Source organism: Rhinoraja longicauda, chromosome 2 (genome assembly GCF_053455715.1).
Source record: "Rhinoraja longicauda isolate Sanriku21f chromosome 2, sRhiLon1.1, whole genome shotgun sequence".
Taxonomy (NCBI): domain Eukaryota; kingdom Metazoa; phylum Chordata; class Chondrichthyes; order Rajiformes; family Arhynchobatidae; genus Rhinoraja; species Rhinoraja longicauda.
Window position 1 is genome coordinate 41,158,762 of NC_135954.1, and position 21,857 is coordinate 41,180,618.

Here is a 21,857-nt window from a genome sequence, read left to right on the forward strand (position 1 = left end):
CTGGCTTCAGATTTTTGATCACTGAAAGGGCAATACTACAGTCTGTTGTTGACGACACAATTGAAAAGGGGCTCCAGTTGTTCTCTCCTCAACGTCCCCTTTCTCCTTCATCCCATTTCTTTTCATCCCTTTTCCTCTCTTCCTCATGCTTTTGCTTCCTCCTGAGAACAATGAGGAGTGAGCAAATGTTATGCCCCTGACAACATCCATGGCAGTCAACCAATGGTTTGAAGCATTGGCTGAAAAACAGTGGGCACAGTGGCACACAATATCATTAACCATCATTACCTTTTATGACTGTGGTCACAGAATATTTTGCATGTTGAGGGGGTTCATGAACAAGGTACTAGAGTTGCATTATGGGAAGAGGGACTAGCCAATCCCCCATCAACGACATCCATGTCCATAAGTGCCAAAGAAGAACTTCCTCCTGGGGCCGAATCAAGCTGGGCTGAATGGAAATTCCTCAACAGACTGAGAGCTGGTACTGGTCATTGGAAAGCGACTCTCAAGAAGTGGGGTTATATAGACACTGAAGACGTCATCTGCGTTTGTGGCACTGAACCACAAACTATGGAGCACCTATTGAGATGTGCTCTATTGGTGCACGAATGCAAAGCTGAGGACTTTGCAGAGAACAATGATATTGCTAAGAGTTGTGTTCAGTTTTGGCTGAAACACAATATCTAGCATGTGTGGACACGATAAGAAGAAGAATGAACAACTGAAGGTTTTGACAAGGAGATCACAATGCTGCAAGGTTCAGACAATAACCCCTTGCATTACAGGGACAATCCTTTCCCTTGTTATGCTGCTGCAGTCTCCCAAGGAGAAGACGAGCTGCTTTGACTGACTAACCTCTATAACTTCCTTAATTACAAATTTCTGTCGCACCACAGCAAAAAGAGCTAGAGGCTTAGAAATGTATTGTCCGCCAAGGCCTGCTAGAGCTTTAGGTTGCTAATCATTTTAACTGCCCTTCTCATTCTCATAATGACTTTCCTGTCTTCCATTGCTAAAGTGAAAGAACAGCATCTCATAATTCCACATGGGCAGCCAAAAGTAACATAGAACTAGTGTGAACGGGTGATCGACTGTCGATATGAACTCAGTTGGCCTGTGTCCATGGTGTGCGTCATGTATCGCTTATTCTGTGTGTTTCTCTAACATATATGCCACTGATCTAACTAATTTGCTGAATGGCACAAGTCACACAAAATGTATTGAACAATTGGATGCAGATCACCCTTGTAAATGCCCAACAGGTGCTGTGGAAACTATATTTCAGTCTCGGATTCTTAGGAACCTCAATCAAAACTGCAGTTCTGAGCCTTGCACCTTATAATGATTATTGGACTGTCAGCGAACTGTGATAATCATTCAGTAGTACCAGGCATGTGAATTTTCCCCGTTTCCGTGGATTTCCGGGTTTTTTTAATCCATTTTCCACGCTTTTTGCATGGTTTCTGCGTTTTTCACTTTGCCAAATAAACGGAGAAATTGGATCGAAAAAAAGAAAGGAAAAAAACCGATGTATAGACTTGTAATGAACACTAGGTTCCGTTAGAGGTTGCTAGGGGTTCTGTGAGAAATCACCCCCGCGCGGCCTGGAAGTATACCCGGAAATGTGGCACCTAGGTTGGGCAAGGCAGCCAATCTCGACCTCATCGGGACTTCCATGGCCAATTTGTCAATTCGGCCGCTAGAAGTCGCTAGGGGTTCCACGAGAAATCCCCCGCACCATGGAAGTCTTCCTGAAAATGTGGCACCTAGGCTGGGCAAGGCAGCCAATCTCGACCTCATCGGGACTTCCACGGCCGATCAATGGGTTGAATTTGCAACCTGCGGCCGGGGCTCTGGAACTCCAGCCCAGCTGGAGCCACAAATCTATCCCCATAGCCGAGTTTCTTGGCCTGCTGGATAAACCAGCAAAGCTCTGGAACCAAGAGTGCCAGAAAATCAGTGGTGGAACTGTAATGAGTAAATATTAAATTTAAGTATAACTAAATTTAATATAACTAAATTAATTAAGTCAAGTCAAGTCAAGTCAATTTTATTTGTATAGCACATTTAAAAACAACCCACGTTGACCAAAGTGCTGTACATCTGATTAGATACTAAGGAAAAAATGAAACGTACAGTAGCACGCAAACATAACAGCACATACAAAACAGTTCACAGCGCCTCCTCAATGAGCCTCAATTAAGACAGGGTTAAAATATAAAACACAGCAGAAAAGCCAATTACCACCTTTTTGGGCGGATTATCAATTAATATGCGATTTTACTTCAAACTAATGGAGGAATTGCCTTACCTAACTTCTTATTTTATTATTGGGCGGTTAATATTAAAAATATAACCTGCTGGTTGGATGATTCTGATCAACAACCGGATTGGTTAAAGATGGAGAAAGAGGATTGTTTACCATTTGATATTGGTGCGATCCTCTTAGCTCCAATAAATTTAAATAAAAAAACATATGGAGGTAATCCCATTATACACAGTGTTATCCGTACCTGGAAACAATTAAATCTTACGTTAAAATTGAGTAAATTATCTGTTTTCCTTCCTATTGCGAATAACCCTTCTTTTAAACCGTCTGTCTTAGATAGAGGATTTGTTCAATGGAAAAGTTATGGAATTAAAAGGGTGGGAGATCTTTATCATAAGGGAACTTTTCTTTCTTTTCAGGATTTACAGCAGAAGTACGGATTACATGTTAATAATTATTTTAGATATTTACAACTTAGAGATTATGTAAAATTACACATGCAAGAATGTAAGTTTAGAGGTCCAGAAACACTTGATGTATGCCTGAATCGACATTATAATTCAAATAAATTAATATCCTTTATTTATAATACTCTCCTAGACACTGACATTCCGTCATCAGAATCTTATAGACGAGCATGGGAGGACGAATTGAATCAACTCATAATGCAAGATATATGGGATGAAAGTTTACAACATATACACCAATGTTCATTAAATACTAGACATTCCTTAATACAATTTAAAATAATACATAGATTACATTATTCGAAGACGAAATTAAATAGGATTTTTCCTAGTATCTCCTATTTGTGATAAATGTAAATTTCAAGAAGCTAATTTAACTCATATTTTCGTAACTTGTATAAAAATGCAAAACTTCTGGTTGGAGATTTTTAAAATAGTTTCTAAAGTTATTAACAAGCAATTGGATATGGATCCAAAATTAATTATATTAGGATTATCAGAACATACTACAAACTTTACAACAAGTCAGGTACATTTTCTTGATTACAGTCTAATAACTGCGAAAAAATTAATACTTAAATTTTGGAAAAAAACAATAACCCCCACAATTAAAATGTGGACTACGGAAATGACAGAGACCCTGCATTTGGAAAAAATAAGATTTGCCTTAATTGACAAACTTGAGTTATTTTTTAAAATATGGTCTCCATTTATTGAATTTTTAGAAAAGTAAATTTTGGGTTTGGCACAGGACTAAAATAAAAATTTAAAATTAAAAGTTGAAACTTGAGTTAGGGGTTGGATGTACAACTGTGGTTATTGTCTCCCGGATCTACTCCCTTTAATTTTTATAGTTATATCTTTTTTTTAATCCTCTTATTCTCTCTTCCCAATAGTTTATAGTCTTTTTTTTTGTTTTGTTTTTTCCTTCCTTCTTTATTTTTTTTATTTTCTCTTTTTAAATTTTTTTAAATTGAAGCTATGTAAGAACTCTGTAACAAATGTGTCTTTTATTTCTATTTGTACATATGCTTTTCAAAAATTAAAAAAAAAAAAAAAAAAAAGAATTCAAAGCTTAAAATTTTTTTTTATTTTATTTTTTTAATTTAAAAAAAATGTTATTAGTGTATAGTGACATATTCACATTATTTTGTAATGTCTGTTTTTACTTTGAAATGCAATAAAAGAGGCTTGAAACGTAATTTTGTGTGTAAATTTTTGACCCCCGTTGTACGCCTCGCGCAAGTGCTCGCTCGTTTCCTCTTTTTTTTACCTCACTCACATGCCTGTAGTACCAACATATTGCTTTTTTTCTGCTTGTAGGTAATTTATTTGGGTACTTGAGGTGACTATCAAGATGTTGTCCTACTCGAGCAGAATTTCAGCCTTTGAAACTAGACATCCTTTGGAAACAGATGCTCAAGAAACTGGAATAGATCCATTACAAAATGAACTGGTAAAAAATGATGATGATGGTGAGTTACAATAAATTGTGGCAACTGTTCGGTGTTGCAATATTATCATAGCATTGTATAAGCTAATGTTGCATGTGTGTTTTAATAACATCATGTTATTACTCCTCCACTGAGTTAATACAAGTGTTGTTTTGCATGTTTAAGAGTTAAGGTTCCTTCCCATCAGTACTTTGCTTCTCACAATGTTCTCTGTAAAACAGGAAATATGTAACTGTCAAAAAGCCTTTCATGGGATTAGCTTTCAAAATAAGCTTTAACAATTTATTTTAAAAAATGTTGAGATGAATGTGTTTATTATTCAATGCATTCACTGATTTCTAACAGTTTATTTGCTTTTGATTAAGAAGGAACAGCAGATGCCGGTTTACACCCAAGATAGACACAAAATGCTGGAGTAAGTTAAATCGTTGGATAGAAGGAATGGGTGATGTTTCGGGTCAAGACCCTTCTTCTGGCTAAAGTCGCCCATTCCTTCTATCCAGAGATGCTGTATGTCCCGCTGAGCTACTCCTGCATTTTGTGTCTATTTGCTTTTGTTGCTGAAGATGCAGAATTGTCAAATGCCCCCAGTTAAGACTGGTTGTAATCTTCAGCAATTTGAGCTTAATATCGCTTCAAGATAGTTACATCAGTCGGGTATTGATAAAATGAACATGCCATTGGATTGTGTTTTTGTATAGGTATGATCAGTTAATGAAATGAACAAAAATACAGTCCTAATAGTTGCTTGAAGCAAACATGTTCAATTGTTACCTCCCAATTAACATCCAGTTAACTGTATACTACTAATTGCAAAGAATAGCATAACAAATCTTATTTGGAATATAATCAATGTTAATTTATAAGTGCAGTTCTACAAAGTATGAAGGCCATTTGGATTCATTCAGTTTGAGTAATTGCAATTGAGTAATTGAAATTCAGTTTTAATTTTGGTAACCTAAAGCAGAAAAAATATTTTTCCCATGTATAATGTATATCTTCAAATAACGAGATTTTATGTTCATGTTGTGGCTCAATCATTTTTTGCCTTCAGGTATACTGGAACATGTGTAATTTTTTGTTCAGTCACTTAATGCAGAAACCAGAGTAGTGATTATTGATAAATAATCTAGTTTGCGAATTTACTTTACAGTTTTGAACTAACGTTGTATATACTTATACTTTCCTCCTGTGAAACGGCCACTTCTTCCACGTTACCCTTTCTCGTTCTTCACTTGTGTATCCCTCTCTTCATATCTGTGTGCACTTCCATCTTTCATTCTCTTGTTGTTTTGCCCCACTCTCATCTTTCCTCTAAACTCCCACTTCCCTGGTTATCTGTCTTTCTATTTACGTTTGTCTTCTGGACATGGGCACCCTCTCTCAGTATGTGGGAGTGTATTTCTCCGTACAGTCTCCTCTCTACATCTGCTCTGCCCCATTCATTTTTTCCCATATGTTCTTCCTTTGCGCTATGTTTTTCTGCACACAACTCGCATATCCTAAACCCCCTCCCCCGCCTCCCTCCATGGTCAACTCAGACCAGTTTTCATCGCAACAAATCATGTACAAATTGATCTGCTTTCCATTTCGCTCTTCCCCGTTTCCATTTTTTTCAATTTTTCACGTTTATTTGTCTCCTTTCCCCGAGTTAGATATTCACTGCGCTATTCACTGCCCAGTCCCTTGGCATCAGTCTGTAAAAAGGGTCTCGACCCGAAGCTCCAGAGATGCTGCAGTTACTCCAGCAATTTGTGTCTATCTTCGATTTATGCCAGCACCTGCAGTTCCTTCCTACACATTCAATGGGCTAGATTGCACTTGACCTGCCTGCATCTCGTAATCACTTCCCATTCAGTCTCCGTGGGTGCATACAATGCCTTTGTGATCCTGTGCCTGGCTTTGCCGCAGTGTAGTGGAGCAGCCCATCACCAATGACGGAATCAACAAGTGTATACAATCATTAGCGGAATAGATAAGGTGAATGCATAGAGTCTTTTACCCAGAGTAGGGGAATAAAGAACCAGAGAACATGGGTTTAAGGTGAGAGGGACAAGTGGAGGCAGATACTGTAACAGCATTTAAAATAAATTTTGTACAAGTAGGTAGATACAAAATGCTGGAGTAACTCAGCAGGCCAGGCAGCATCTCTGGAGAGAAGGAATGGGTGACGTTTCGGGTTGAGACCCTTCAAGTACATGGATATTAAAGGTTTAGAGAGATATGGACCAAATGCAGGCAACTGGATGGGGCATCATGGTTGGCATGGACAGATTGGGCTGAAGGGTCTACTTCTGTGCTGTCCGACTGTGATTGGACCTCATACAGTGGATTCTACAGTTCCTCCCTCAGAATACCCTGACAGTCTTTTGACAGATCATTCCTCTTCAGCTGCTTCCAAAGTCTCTGATAGTCAAAGTTGTTTAAAGACAATATAAGATCAGTGGAGAACAATAACTTAAAATAAATAAGTACATTTATTTAAAACACTTAGCTGATAAATTAAAGATATCAGTATCAATTAAAGTAAGATACTGAGTTTAGTAATGGAGCATATGTAGTGAACTACTTCTGCATAATATACTACTCGTAAATACCAACAACTGATAAATACGTGATCAGAATGATGGTTTACACAAAGATTGAACTGCAATTTACCACGTTTTTGAAGGGACCAACATTTGCAAAAGTAAATCTGTATTGCAGATACATGTCCAGGTTTGGTAAAGTAAGGGAAGCTAATCAAATATTTCACCTTACTACTTTGTATTCTTGCTAATGTGCAAGTGAGGGTGAGGACAGATGAATTTGTGGCTGAGGAGTTGGTGTTGGCAGTTCAGATTTGTGAACCATTGGGACCTCATCTGGGGCAGAAGTGACCTGTACAAGAGGGGACGTGTTGCACCTGACTTGAGGGGCACCAATATCCTGGCGGGTAGGTTTGCGAGAGCTACTCAGGAGGGTTTAGGTTGGCAGGGGGACAGGATCCAATACAGGATTGAGGCAGGTGAGAGGCTGGAGGTCGGTACCGAAGGTGATGAAAACAAGTTCAGGAGACGGGAGTGAGCCAGGACTGTTTAAGTTGCATTTATTTTAATGCAAGAGGTCTGACGGATAAGGTAAGTGAACTCAGGGTGTGGATAGGTACATGCGACTTGGAGATTTTAGCCGTTTCTGGAAACTGACTACGGGAGGTATGGGACTGGCAGCTTAATTTTCCAGGATTCAGGTGCTACAGACAAGACGGGTGGAGGAAGTTGCTTTATTGATTAAGGAGAATGTCCCGGCAGTAGCCCGAGAATATATTACTAATGGGTCATCCATGGGCTTAGATGTGGTGGCCATTGTCAAATGTGTTCAGGAGAGTTTCATTAGGCATTATGTAAAGGACCCTACAAGGGAGAGGGCAAAGCTTGACCTACTCTTCAGAAGTTGGGATGGGTATATGACTGAATTGTCAGTGGCTGAGCCTTTTGGGACCAGTGACCACAGTTCTGTTATCTTTAAAATTGTTATGGATAAGGATGAGGTGGGCCACAAGTTAAAGTTCTGAATTGGGACAAGCTAACTTTGATGGTATTAGGCAGGAACTTGCTAAAGTTATAAAATGGAACTGCAGATACTGGTTTATACCAAAGATAGACACCATATGCAGACGTAACTCCATGGGTCAGGCAGGCAAAGTTTCAGGGTTTTGAGTTTGAAGAAGGGAGTAAGGAATCCTGGATGAGGAGGAAATAAGACTTTTCTTTGCCTTCCATCACAGTGAGGGTGTGCCTGGAGCAATCACTGTGATGGCTGTTAGTGTTAAAATTGTAATTGTGTGTCTTGTGGTTTTATTGTCTACTGCTGGACCCTGACGTGAGAGGAGGCTGGTGCTATTTGTTCGCCGTTTCTCCGTCAGGATAGTTCGTCTGTTTGTTTTTATGTCATGACTGTTTTTGTAAAGCGTATTTGAGCACTTGTAAAATCGCTATATAAAATAAATGTTTATTATTATTATTATTATTATTATGATTAGAGAAGTTGAGGCTCAAGTCATGAGGCTCTAGTCATGAAAAAAGAGGAGGCATGGGACAGGTATAAGCAGCTGGGATCAATTGTTTCCCTGGAGGCGTTGAGGGAACTGAGGAACATACTTAAGAAGGAAATCAGCAAGGCCAAAAGGTAGCAGGAGACAGCTCCTGCAGATATAATTAAGGAGAATCCAAAGAGATTTTATGGACATTAAAGGAAAGTGGCTAAGAGCGAATAGAGCCCTTCAGAAACCATGTAGGTGTTGAGCTGCAGGAGATGGGCAAGGTCATCAATGAGTATTTCTCCCCTATTTTAACAATGGAGAAAAACGTTAATGCGAGGGAACTTGGGAGAGTTAATGGAGATGTCTTAAGGATAGTCTGTATTATAGTCGAGGCGGTACTGGACGTCCTAGGGCATATGAAGGTAGATAAATCTCTTGAGCCTAATCAAATATATCGGAGGAAGATGTGGGAAGCGAGAGAAAACATTGCGGGAGCCCTGGCTGTGGCATAAGAATCATCATTAGACGGGTGACGTACCAGATGACTGAAGGGTGGATAATTTTCTGCCTCTTTTTAACAAGAGCTGCAGGGAAAAGCCTAAGCTGCAGTGAGCCCAAAATCTGTAGTAGTTAATTTACTGCAGAGAATTCTGAGGGATAGGATAGATATGCATTTGGATTGGCTGATTAAGGAGATAGCCTGGGAGAGTGTGTCTTAAAAATTTGGTTGAGTTTGTTGTAGAGGTAACCAAAAAGATTGATGAGGATGTAGTCTATGTAGACTTCAGCATGGCCTTTAATAAGTTTCTGCATGGTCGGCGGCTGTTAAATCGCATGGGTTGCAGGGAAAGCTTGGAAACTGGGTACAGAATTGGCTTCATGGAAGGAAGCAGAGGGTGGTGGCAGAAGGCTGTTTTTCAGACTGGGGGCCTGTGAAGAGTGGTGTGCGTCAGGTTGTCAGTCAAGGACTTCATTCCTTGCAGTGCAGTAGGTGGGAGGGGGGATCTTAATGAGGTGTACATAATCATAAGAAGAATAGATAAAGCGAATGCAGAGTCTTTTACCCAGGGTAGGGAAATCAAAAGCAAGAGGGCACAGGTTTAAGGTGAGAGGGACAAGATTTAATAAGAATTTGAGGGGCAACTTTTTCCATTCAGATGTGCATGGAATGGCCAGTTGAGGCAGTGCATGGAGGTAGTGGAGGCAAGTACCATAACAACATTTAAAAGACGGGCACATGGATAGGAAAGGTTGAGAGGGATTTGGGCCAAACTATGAGGCCAGATTAAATGGGGCATCTTGGTCGGCATGAACAAATTGGGCTGAAGGGCCTGCTTATGTGCAGTATCTTTTTTTTTTTAAATGCCATTGTTTAGTATTATTAATAATCTGATTAACAGATCAGATCAGATATATAAAATTTCAGCGAGTATGAGGGCTCCTGTCATTTCCGATTAGATGTTTATTAGTCAATAAATAATTGAGAAAGACTAATAAACCCTACTCATCTTAGTCATTCAGACACACTTGAAATTCTGCTTATTCTGGGCCTGATTCTTACACAGTTCCTTGCTTCCAATGTTCAGAGTCTGTTTAGTATGCAGATCATTCATTGAGTTGCGAAGTGCTAAAAGCACTTATTGTAAGACTTAGTTTTATTTTTGTTGTTTGTATTTGTCTTTTTCTATGTCTTATAATTTTCTTATCACATTTGCTGTCATATTCTGAAAGTTTGTCTATCACAAACCAAAAAAGACAATTCTTTCCTCACAAGTAAAGGTTTGAATTCTGGGATGTGGTTTCTTATTTCTATGTATGCTTTTGCATGCTTTTTAAACCTCCAGCTATGGCCACTGCCTGACTGACTTCATCAGCAAGTGCGTAGAGGAGTGCGTCCCGAAGAAGACAACCAGAGTGTTCCCCAACTGGAAATCGTGGATGAACCATGAGGCACATTCCCAGATAAAGGCCAGGTCCGCTGTATACAAGTCAAACAACCCTGAGCGGCACAATAAAACTTTCTTTGATCGTCACAAAAGCATCAAGAATGCCAAGAGACAATACTGAGACAAACCTGAGTCCTAGTATAATCATTCAGACACACGCAGATTGTGGCAAGGCCTGAGTACAATGACGAGCTGCAAAACAAAGGCATACAACATCGCTGGTGTCTCTCTTATCCAGGTGTTGCGGAGATGAGTGTAGGGCCAGGGAAATGGCACTAGCTGTGGAACTATTGTGGCTGTATGCAAACTGCAGTGGGTCAAGGCTGCTTGGTAGACTGGATTTAATGCATTCCATATCCAGCCTCTCAAAGCACTTCATGATGGTTGGATGGTAGCCGTTAAGGCATGAGATCCTGCTTTTCTTCAACACCTGGAAGTTAGTGGTCTTCTTAAATCAGGTGGGTTGCTCAGAACGAAGTAGGGAGAGATTAAAGATGTCGGTGAACTCTTTTGCTAGTTGATCACACAATTCTTAAGGATGCGGCCAGATACTCCATCTGGGCCAGTTGCTTCCCTCAGGAAGGCCACTCTAACTTCTGCAACAATAACCCTGGGAAGAGGCACACTTGAGTCTGATGGAACGGATGTCATTGCCCCTTTTGGCCTTCTGATAGCAAGCGTAGGTAGAGCCGCACAATCACCAGTGATGCCGCCTGACCTCACGTTACAACCCGTTATCGTATTCAGACCTTGTTCCAGCTTCCGGGTGTCCAAATGATTATACTGGGACTCAAGTTTCTCCTGGTAATGTGTCTTGACATTCTTGATGGCTTTGCGAAGATCATAATGAGCGTTCTTGTACCACTCGGGATCGTTCGAATTGTATGCAGTGGACCCGGCCTCCTGGGAATGTACCTCAGAGTTCATCCGTGGTTTCCGGTTGGAGAATACTCAGATAATCTTCTTCAGCACGCACTCCCCTATGCAGTAGCTTTTCATCAGGGTGCGTTATAGCATGGTTTGGGAACAACTCCATCCAAGACTGCAAAACATTGTACAGAGTTGTGTATGTAGCTCAGACCATCACCTGAACCAAACTCCCTTCCATTTACTCCATCTATACTTCATGCTGCCTCAACAAGGCCACCACCATAATCAAGGACCAGTCTGACCCCGGTCACTCCCCCTTCAACTCTCTCCATGGGGCAGAAGTGTGGAAATGCATACCTCCAGAATCGGAGACAGTTTCTACCCAGCTGTTATCAGGCAACTGAACCATCCTATCACCAACTAGAGAGTGGTTGTGACCTACCATCTACCTCATTGGAGACCCAGGGTCTATCTTTAATTGGATTTTACTGGAGTTTATCTTGCACTAAATGTTATTCTCTTTATCCTGTATCTGTGCACTGTGGAAGGCTTGATTGTAAACATGTATAGACTTTCTGCTGACTGGATAGCACACAACAAAAAAGCTTTTCACTGTACCTCGGTACGGTGACAATAAATTAAACTCAACTTTAAAAAGAAGTTGGTCTTGGCAGTGGCATACCTATTCAGGTTGGCTCAAGAATCCCTGAGCATGGACCAGTCGACTGACTCAAAGCAGTTGTGTAGGATGTCATCCATGTCTGCCAACCTGCATTGAACAACTTTCTGTACCAGATCTTCCTGCTTCGGTATTTGGCTGAAGATTTTGGGTAATAACTCCTACACATGGCAGTGTATAATCTTTTACTTGTTCATTGTTCATTGGAAGTTGTTTGAAATGTTTTGCTATGTCAAAGCCTACCCTTCCATTCCTACCCTCTCCAAAAATTATTGCAGTGTCCACCCAGTGACTGTTGCCTTTTGCGGTTCACTGTTGTTTGAGAATGGTGTTCGTGGACATGACATTAGGGTTGATCATAGTTTTTCTTATTTGATGAGCATCACTACTGTCTAGTCTAAAGAAGTCTCTTGACCCACAATGTCACTTATCCATTCCTCTCTGATGCAGTCTGACCCACTGAGTTCCTCCAACACTTCCTGTTTAGATCACGACTGTAAAATATTTGGACAGATAAATAAAAAGAAAGGATTTTGAGGGATGTGGGCCAAATGTAGGTAAATGGGATGAGCTCAGAATACAAACTTGGTCAGCATGGACAAGTTGAGCCAAAGAACCTGTTTCCTTACCGTATGGTTCTCTGCTCAGTAACTCTATGCTATATTGCTAATTGTAGAACCTGCTAAATAAAAGGTGTCTTGGTCAAAGGGTGATGGTAATAAAGTGGTTACATTGTTGGGCTGGAATCCATATTTTACACCGTTAATCTAAAAATGTAGGTTTGAATTCGACCATAGCAATGGAGAATTTAAATGGAAGTATTATTTCTGGAAATTTTATTTAAATTGAAGCTATGGGACTACTGAAAGAATCCAGCAAGTTTCTTTGTGTTCTGGAGTATAAAATCTGCCATACTTGCCCAGTGTGGTCTTTGTAATTCCAGGCCCACTCATTATTGACTCCTTACTGAAGTGGCTGAGCAAGCTGCTCGGTTGAAGAGCAGTTAGTGATGTGACTACTTGCAAAGAACCCTACATGTACCATCGCCACTTATCGGACCACATATGTAAGCTTGCACATGATGAATAGGTAATTGGATTCAGTTCCGACTGGCACTGATGAAATATTTGTCAAGAAATCAAATGTCACAATTATTGGTAAGATGTCGAATACCCATAGCAACAGTACCTAAATCGAATAGAGAGGAACCACCAACAAGGTCTCCAACAAGGGCGGCACGGTAGCGCAGCGGTAGAGTTGCTGCTTTACAGCGAATGCAGAGCCGGAGACTCAGGTTCGATCCTGACTACGGGTGCTGCACTGTAAGGAGTTTGTACGTTCTCCCCGTGACCTGCGTGGGTTTTCTCCGAGATCTTCGGTTTCCTCCCACACTCCAAAGACGTACAGGTATGTAGGTTAATTGGCTGGGTAAATGTAAAAATTGTCCCTAGTGGGTGTAGGATAGTGTTAATGTACGGGGATCGCTGGGCGGCACGGACTTGGAGAGCCGAAAAGGCCTGTTTCCGGCTGTATATATATGATATGATATGATAAGATCTTAGAAATTCATTGGCAGGAGAAACTAATCAATGACAAAGCCCTCCCAGGACAAAATGAAGAAGAAGCAAACTAAACTAAACGGCAGGAAAGATAAAGAACTTGGAGAAAGTGAATGAAAATGTTGGAAAGGATAGGCTTCTATCCAGATAATAATAATGATAACATTTTATTAGCCAATTATGTATACATACAAGGAATTTGCCTTGGTGCTTTGCTCGCAAGGATAAAAACACAATATACAGTAGACAATTAAAAATAAAGCATTATAATTTAAACATGTGAAAATAAAGTACCAGAGGCTAAAGACTTTTGGCTGTTAAGTAGAGCTACTGCTCGTGGAAAAAAGCTGTTTTTATGCCTGGCTGTGGCGGCTTTGATAGTCCGGATTCGCCTCCCAGAGGGAAGTACTTCCAGAGGGAGACTTGCTGTTCACCAACCACCCAGTCACACGCCTCTTGCCCCATCTGTAGCAGAGACTGAAGATACTATCTTCCAATCACACAGTCTTATTAACTCCCACACACTCTTATTAACTCCCTCACATTCAGCCACTCATTTTCACACGAGGGTCAATTTACAATGGCGATTTAACCCAGCAACCAGCTATCTTTGGGATGCAGGAAGAAACCCACACTGTCACGTATGGATAAACATGCACTTGTATTACTTGTATTCCTGGTGATTAAGTGCTTTGAGAGGCTGGTTATGACACATATCATCTCCAGCCTTATTAAGGACTTGAACTCACTCCAATTCATTAACCACCATAACGGATCAATAACAGATGCAATCTCACTGCCTTTCTGTGCTGATCCACTTAGACAACAAGAACATGTACTTCAGGCTGTTGTTTATTGAATACAGGCTCTGCATTCTACACCATCAGCCCCACTATACCTATCGTCAAACGGGGTAACTGGGTCTCTCTGCTGGTCCCTACGAGATTGGATCCTCGATTTTCTCAAAGGCAGACTTTGCTCAATAATTATCAGCATAGAGGCACCTCAAGGCTGCATGTTCAGTTTCTATCTACACATAACTATGTAGCTAGACCTATGGCATCATTAAATTTGCCGCAATATCATCATGATTAGTCGATGAGTCGCTGTACAGGAGAGAAATTGGTAATCTGGTTGAGTAGTGCCAGAACAGCAATCTTGCTCTCAGCATTAGCATTCAAGGAAAACTGAGGATCTATGAATCTCACCGGCAGGACGGCAGTGGAGAGAGTCATCAGCTTTAAGTTCCTGGGTGAGGCATCTCTGATGATCAGTCCTGAGCCCAGCACATTGAAGTGATCACAAAGAAAGCCCATTGACTCCTCTATTTCCTTGAAAGTTTGAGGAGATTCGGCACGTCGCCAAATACTCTCTCAAACCTCTACAGCAACATGGCGGAGAATGTACAGGCTGGTTGCATCATGGCCTGTTTTGGTAACTCGAATGCCCAAGAATGTAGGACACTGCAGAAGGTGCAAGGTCTGCAATGAGGTAGGTTGAGAATTTGGGGCTGCATGCTAGCTTGTAGGACCATTCAGTAGATAATAGTTGGGAAGAAGCTGTTCCAGAATCTGGTGGCATGTTGTTTCAAGCTTTCATATCTTCTGCCCTCTGCGAGGGGGGATAAGAGGGAATGGCACGGCAAAAATTGGCCCTTGATCATGTTGGCTGCTTTCACAAGGCAGTGTAAAGTGCAGCTGGAATCATGGGAGGTTTGGGGGCTGGTTTGTGTGATTTAGAGTCATAGAGTGATACAGTGTGGAAACAGGCCCTTCAGCTCAACTTGCCCACACTGGCCAACATATCCCAACTACACTAGTCCCACCTGCCTGTGCTTGGTCCATATCCCTCCAAACCTGTCCTATCCATGTACCAACTAACTGTTCCTTAACCATTGGGATCGTCCAAGCCTCAACTACCTCCGCTGGCAGCTTGTTCCATGCACCCACCACCCTTTGTCTGAAAGGGCTACATCCTGGGCTACATCCACAACTTAAGCAGAGCATCTCAGCCAGGGCACCTGCAATTTCCTCTCTAATTTTCTTAGATACACGGGATCAGGACCCGGAGATTTATCTACTTTGAAACATTTTAAGTCATCCAGCTCCCCCTCTTCAATAATGTGGACTTACCCTGCCTCCCCATTAACTTTCTTGAAATGGTTTGATACTGATATGAAGAATTTATTTTCTTGTGTTAACCATGTAAAATAATTTATAATGTTTATAAAGCATTTAATTTGAACAAAAATGCCTTTGTAGATGAGAAAACAGTTCAATAATTTGTGAAAACAAGGTAGTGCATTTATTGAAAGTCCAAAATAAGAAAAAACGTGTAGATTTTAATAGAGAAACGAAGTTAATGTTTCCGATCTATCACTGTTCATCAGACCCACTCTTGTAGTCTAATTAGAACTGTTGTTTGAGGTAAATTATTTGCTGATTTTAAATATCGTGGAGTTTGGTAATTCATGTTTGAGAGAAAGTTTAGCTTTGCTGTGTACTATATTTGTAGAACCCAGGTGCAAAATGAATCATTTATGTACTCAATAAATTTGAGTGCAGGCTTTTGACTGGTGACGTTCTCCCATGAAAAAAATTAAACTCATTGCATTACATAAAGTTATTAACGCTGAATTGATACTTACAAGTGCCATTAATACATTTACCACAAATGTTCATTAACAATGTAAATTTATGCTGATATACTCTGAGATGAACTAGAGAGTAATGACTTAAAAGACTAACAACACTTAAAATAGAGAGAAACTTTAGATAGCAAATCTTTCAGGGTAAATTAATCAAGATCTTTATTCAATGGTATCAAAATGCCTCTGTACATGTATACAAAAAAGCAGCTGTATGCTGGCACAAATTGACATCCAAAATGCAAATAATTTAAAATTCTCTGGACTTCTACTTTGGATGTCTAGTGATGATTATTGATTACTTTTCTGATTGAAGACAATATTAGATTTGGGACATTAGGATGTTGAAAGTTGACAGAACAGTGCACTGCAGAAAAAGGCCTTTGTAAAGGCTGCCCCCTTGGACCTCCTCCTCAGTTTTGGTTCCCTACTGCTTGCAATTAGTTTCTCCCAAAGCATGTATCCAAATTCTTTTAGAACATTGCACGAAACATTTGGAATTTTGCTTGGTTAGAATATTAGTCATACAATGTGGAAACAGGCCCTTCGGCCCACCCTGCAACTCGACCTTCAAGGAACCATGCACCTGTACTCCTAGATCCCTCTGCTCTACAACACTACCCAGAGGCCTACCATTTACTGTGTAGGTCCTGCCATTGTTCGAAGTCCCAAAATGCAACACCTCACACTTTTCTGTATTAAATTCCATCAACCATTCCTCCACCCACCTGGCCAATCGATCCAGATCCTTCTGCAATCTTTCACAACCATCAGTCTGCAAAACCACTAACTTTTGTATCATCAGCAAACTTGCCAATCTTGCCCTGTATGTTCTCATCCAAATCATAGGAGTGCAGGTGCATGGTTCCTTGAAGGTCGAGTTGCAGGTAGACAAGGTGGTCAAAAAGGCTATTGGAACATTGGCCTTCATCAGTCAGAGGTTGAGTAAGCTGGGTCTCTATTCCTTGGAGTGCAGGAGGATTAGGGGTGATCTTATAGAGGTGTATAACATCATGAGAGGAATCGATAGGGTAGATGCACAAACTCTCTTGCCCAGAGTAGGGGAATCGAGGACCAGAGGACAGGTTCAAGGTGAAGGGGAAAAGATTTAATAGGAATTTGAGGGGTACCTTTTTCATGCAAAGGGTGGTGGGTGTATGGAACAAGCTGCCAGAGGAGGTAGTTGAGGCTGGGACTATCCCAACGTTTAAGAAACAGTTAGACAGGTACATGGATAGGACAGGTTTGGAGGGATATGGACAAGCATAGGCAGATGAGACTAGTGCAGCTGGGACATGTTGGCCGGTGTGGTCAGGTTGGGCCGAAGGGCCTGTTTCCACACTGTATCACTCTCTGACTCTATGTTTACCATGTAATCCATGAGATACAGTGACACTATTCTACAATACTATCTGCCACAACTAGCGGAAGATTGAATGTAAAGTCTCCCCTCCATTGTCACTATTCTGCCTGGAAATCCAAAACGTGGACATATTCCTTTGTTCCACCATGTACAATCTCAATTGAATTAGAAAGCTTGCTGTCGAGGCACACATTCATATGTTATTTCAATTGGGAGGAATGATGCTTTGAGTTCTGCATTTGGATGGAGTCAAAATACTTAATTTTTATCAATCAGCACTTCAAACACCCTGTCTCACTACCTTGCATTACTCAGTCAGGCTGGTTTGTTATAAGCAAAGTTATAAAATAACCTGCATTGCGCAAGACACATTTCAGCCATGCAACTTATAGATGAGTTTGCGGATGATGTACATGGCGCAGGGATATCAGAAGTGCAAAATGCAGCAAGGAGACAGATACATCTGCAATGGCAGTCCTGAACTCCTGTCCCCAAAAAGAGTTGAAGACGCAGGGAGGGTGGACCCTACATTAGGCCAACAGATGATATGGCAGTGGTGAGTCAACACACACCATATACCCAAGATTACAATGAAGGCTGCCATGTTTTATCAGAACAACAGATATAGCACTAATCACTGCATTCCCTGTGTTATCACATTGAAAAATTCCAACAAGGTCAAATTTCATATATCTACAACAATCCCATGCTGGCTTTCATTCATAAATTCAAACTTTTCCAAGAAATTACCAATGGAATGCTTTATAAATAGCTAAATAGGCTATAAATTAAAGTAATTGAATATTTGAACAGGAAGAATGTAAAAATATAGTGAAGCAAAGGGTGAAGTCTCATGGGGTTTCTCCGGGCGTTCCGGTGTCCTCCCACATACCAAAGACGTGCAGGTTTATAGGTTAATGGTTTCTGTAAATTGTCCCTAGTGTGTTGGATTGAACTTATGTACAGATGCTCGCTGGTCGGTGCGGACTGTTTCTATGCTGTATCTTTAAAATTAAAAAACTAAAAACTTAAACGAAAGTAATCAATTGCCAATCTAGGTTTTAACCCTCTGGATACAAGATATTTGGATGATATGATGTGACACCTTTACTGTGTGAGGTACTTCCATCCAATGCACACTGCACAAAAGAATGTAATTGAACTCTCAGCTTTGCTTAATAAAGTATTAATACTTTATTGTTTTATTACTAATTTTAAATTTAAATATAGATATTGTTCAACACAGCTTGATCTAGAAAACATCATTACATCATATTTTTACAATATAAAGTATCAGAAATATAGGATTGAATTATTGTAGGTAAAAAAAAATTTTTTTGATTTAAAAGTCTGAAAGAAATTGAGACTATTACATAGAATTGGTGTGGACCTAATGGACCAAATTAGTTTAGTTGAGAGAAAAGCACGAAAACAGGCTCTTTGGCCCACCGAGTCCGCATTGACCAGCAATCCCTGCGTACTATCCTACACACACGAGGGACAATTTTAAAATTAATACCAAGCCAATTAACTTACAAACCTGTATGTCTTTGGTCTGTGGGAGGAAACCGAAGCTCTCGGAGAAAACCCACGCAGGTCAGGGGGAGAACGTAAAAACTCCGTAAAGAAAGGCACCGTAGCCAGGATTGAACCTGGGTCTCTGGCGCTGTAAGGGAGCAACTCTACCACTGGGCCACCATGCTGCCCTTTGAAGTCTTTTGTGCTGTAGCCATTCTATGATTTTTATTTTTACTCCAGTATATTATTGTATTGAAACAAATAATAAATAGAGATTATTTTGCACCGGAAAGAGTTTCTAAAAACATAAGTATGTGTGGTTTACCACACAATTTTAATGCCTCCTTTACAAAGTAGGTGGTTTGTTACGAAAATATTGTTTCTAATTGGCATGGTGGAAAATCATTTGAAATATTATAAATGTAATTTTTGGATTTTAGCATGTCAAACGGTATGGAAAGAGGCCCTTCAACCCAACTAGCCCACGCCGGCGAGCATGCCCCATCGACACGTATCCCACTTGCCTGCCTTTGACCCGTAACCCGAAACCTATCCTATCGATGTACCTGTCCAAATGTCTCTTAAATGATAGTACCTGCCTCAACTACCTCATCTGGTAGTTTCCAAAAGGGTCACAAGGCGGGCATCAATCACACTGGTGACCTCACCGCCGCTTATGATACTGTGTGGCACCAGGGCTTGATCTTGAAGCTCGTCCAAACCATCCCTGACCGTCATTTAGTGCGGCTCCTTGCCAACATCCTTGCCAACCGCAGTTTTGTACTCAAGACCAGCGACGGGCAATCTAGCCGACTGCGACGCCTAAGAAACGGCCCCCCAAGGCTCGGTACTGGCCCCCAAGCTCTTCAAACTTTATATCAGCGATCTGCCACGCACGACCTCGTGCAAGTATGGATATGCAGATGACTTGGCCCTACCGCACTCGGACAAGAGCTGGTCAAATGTTGAGGATGTGCTCTCGGTGGATATGGAACTTGTCGCAGGCTACCTTAAGACCTGGAGACTAAAACTGAGTATGGCAAAAACCACCACAACGGCCTTTCACCTGAACAACAAGGAAGCTCAACGCCAGCTAATCGTCACCCTCAATGGGTCACCCCTACCCTACAACCCATTTCCAACATACCTCGGGGTGAAACTAGATCGGCAGCTGACCTACAAGCAACACCTTGAAGCTCTCCGTGCTAAAGTCTCGGCACGGAACAACCTCCTGCATTGCTTGGCCAGATCATCATGGGGCGCCAGGACATCTACTCTTCGAACCAGTGCTCTTGCACTCGTGTACAGCGCCGCTGAGTACGCCGCCCCAGCATGGTGCCACAGCACTCATACCAGCAAGCTAGACGCCACCCTCAACGACACCATCACTGGTTGCCTACGCCCTACTCCGACGGATCTCCTGCCGGTGCTCGCAGGTATCGCACCCGCCAAGCTTCGCAGAGAGTTCTTCACTCATAAGCTGGTGTGCAAGGCCCCATCGGACACCAAACATCCTTTGCACCACCTCACCCAGGATTCACAGCAACTGGGACCTCAACGTCTGTCATCTCGTCACCCTTTCTCCCGTCACGCAGCGACCCTCTGTGGCTCCGGTTTCAACATACCAGGAGCATGGAGAACCAGCTGGGAACAGACATCGCGACCTCCTCAATTCACTGTCGCACCGAACACCACAGCCCCACCCAGCTCGGACATGCCCCGCAAAGAGTGGGTCGCCCTGAACCGGCTCCGCACAGGGGTCGGCCGGTTCAACGCCATCATGCATCGTTGGGGGTTGCGTCCATCAGCAGCCTGCGTGTGTGGAGCAGACCAGCAAACAGCGCAGCACGTCATTTTCGACTGCACTGTCCTCCGTCCCCCTGGTGGAGGGGTAGACCTCAAAGCCCTTGACAACAGCACATTGCACTGGCTACAGCGCCTGGAGAGCGTTACATAATTGCTGCTGCCTCAAACGCAAGAAGAAGAAGGCAGCTCGTTCCATATACCTATCACCCTTTGCATTTTAAAAAAAGTTACCCCTCAGTTTCCTGTTAAATCTTTCACCCCCCCCGCCCCCCCCCCCACCTTAAACCTATGTCCTCTTGTTCTCGATTCCCCGATTTGGACAAAATAATCTGTGCATTTACCAAATCTATTCCTCCCATGATCTGGTGCATCTAATGTTATCCCACTTTTCAAGACAGGAGCGAGAGAGAGAAAACGGGGAATTATAGACCAGTTAGCCTGACATCGGTGATGGGGAAGATGCTGGAGTCAATTATTAAAGAAGTAATAACGGCGCATTTGGATAGCAGTATAAGGATTGGTCCTAGTCAGCATGGATTTATGAAGGGGAAATCCTGCTTGACTAATCTTCTGGAATTTTTTGAGGATGTGACGAGTAAAATGGATGAAGGAGAGGCAGTGGATGTCGTGTACCTGGACTTTCAGAAAGGTCCCACACAGGAGATTAGTGGGCAAAATTAGAGCACATGGTATTGGGGGTCGGGTATTGACATGGATAGAGATTTGACAACCATCTTCACTATCTACAAAACCACCCACTTTCATAAGGTCATAAGTGATAGGAGCAGAATTAGGCCATTGGGCCCATCAAGTCTACACCATTCAATCATGGCTGATCTATCTCTCCCTCCTAACCGCATTCTCCTGCCTTCTCATGACCCCTTACATCCGTACTAATCAAGAATCTATCTCTGCCTTAAAAATATACGTTGACTTGGCCCCCACAGCTTTTTGTGGCAGATTCACCACCCTCTTACTAAAGAAATTCCTCCTCATTTCCTTCCTAAAGGAACGTCCTTTAATTCTGAGGCTATAAACTCTGATCCTAGACTCTCCCACTAGTGGAAACATTCTCTCCACATCCAAGCCTTTCACTATTCAGCACGTTTCAATGACATCCCCCCTCATTCTTCTAACTCTTCTAAACTCCACCAAATACAGGCCCAGTTCCATCAAACGTTCATCATAAGTTAACCCACTCATTCCTGGGATCATTCTTGTAAACCTCCTCTGGACCCTCTCCTGGGCCAGCACA

At 41.7% G+C, this 21,857-nt stretch overlaps 1 protein-coding gene across 1 annotated transcript in view; it reads left to right on the forward strand.

The window, feature by feature from the left end:
* Positions 1-21,857, forward strand: part of tbc1d5 (TBC1 domain family, member 5) — a 331,916-nt gene that overhangs the window by 119,184 nt on the left and 190,875 nt on the right. The window contains exon 5 of the mRNA XM_078418008.1: positions 4,063-4,214. Coding sequence (XP_078274134.1) covers positions 4,097-4,214 — 118 coding nt within the window. The 5' untranslated portion in view covers positions 4,063-4,096. The remainder of the gene's footprint in view (positions 1-4,062; positions 4,215-21,857) is intronic.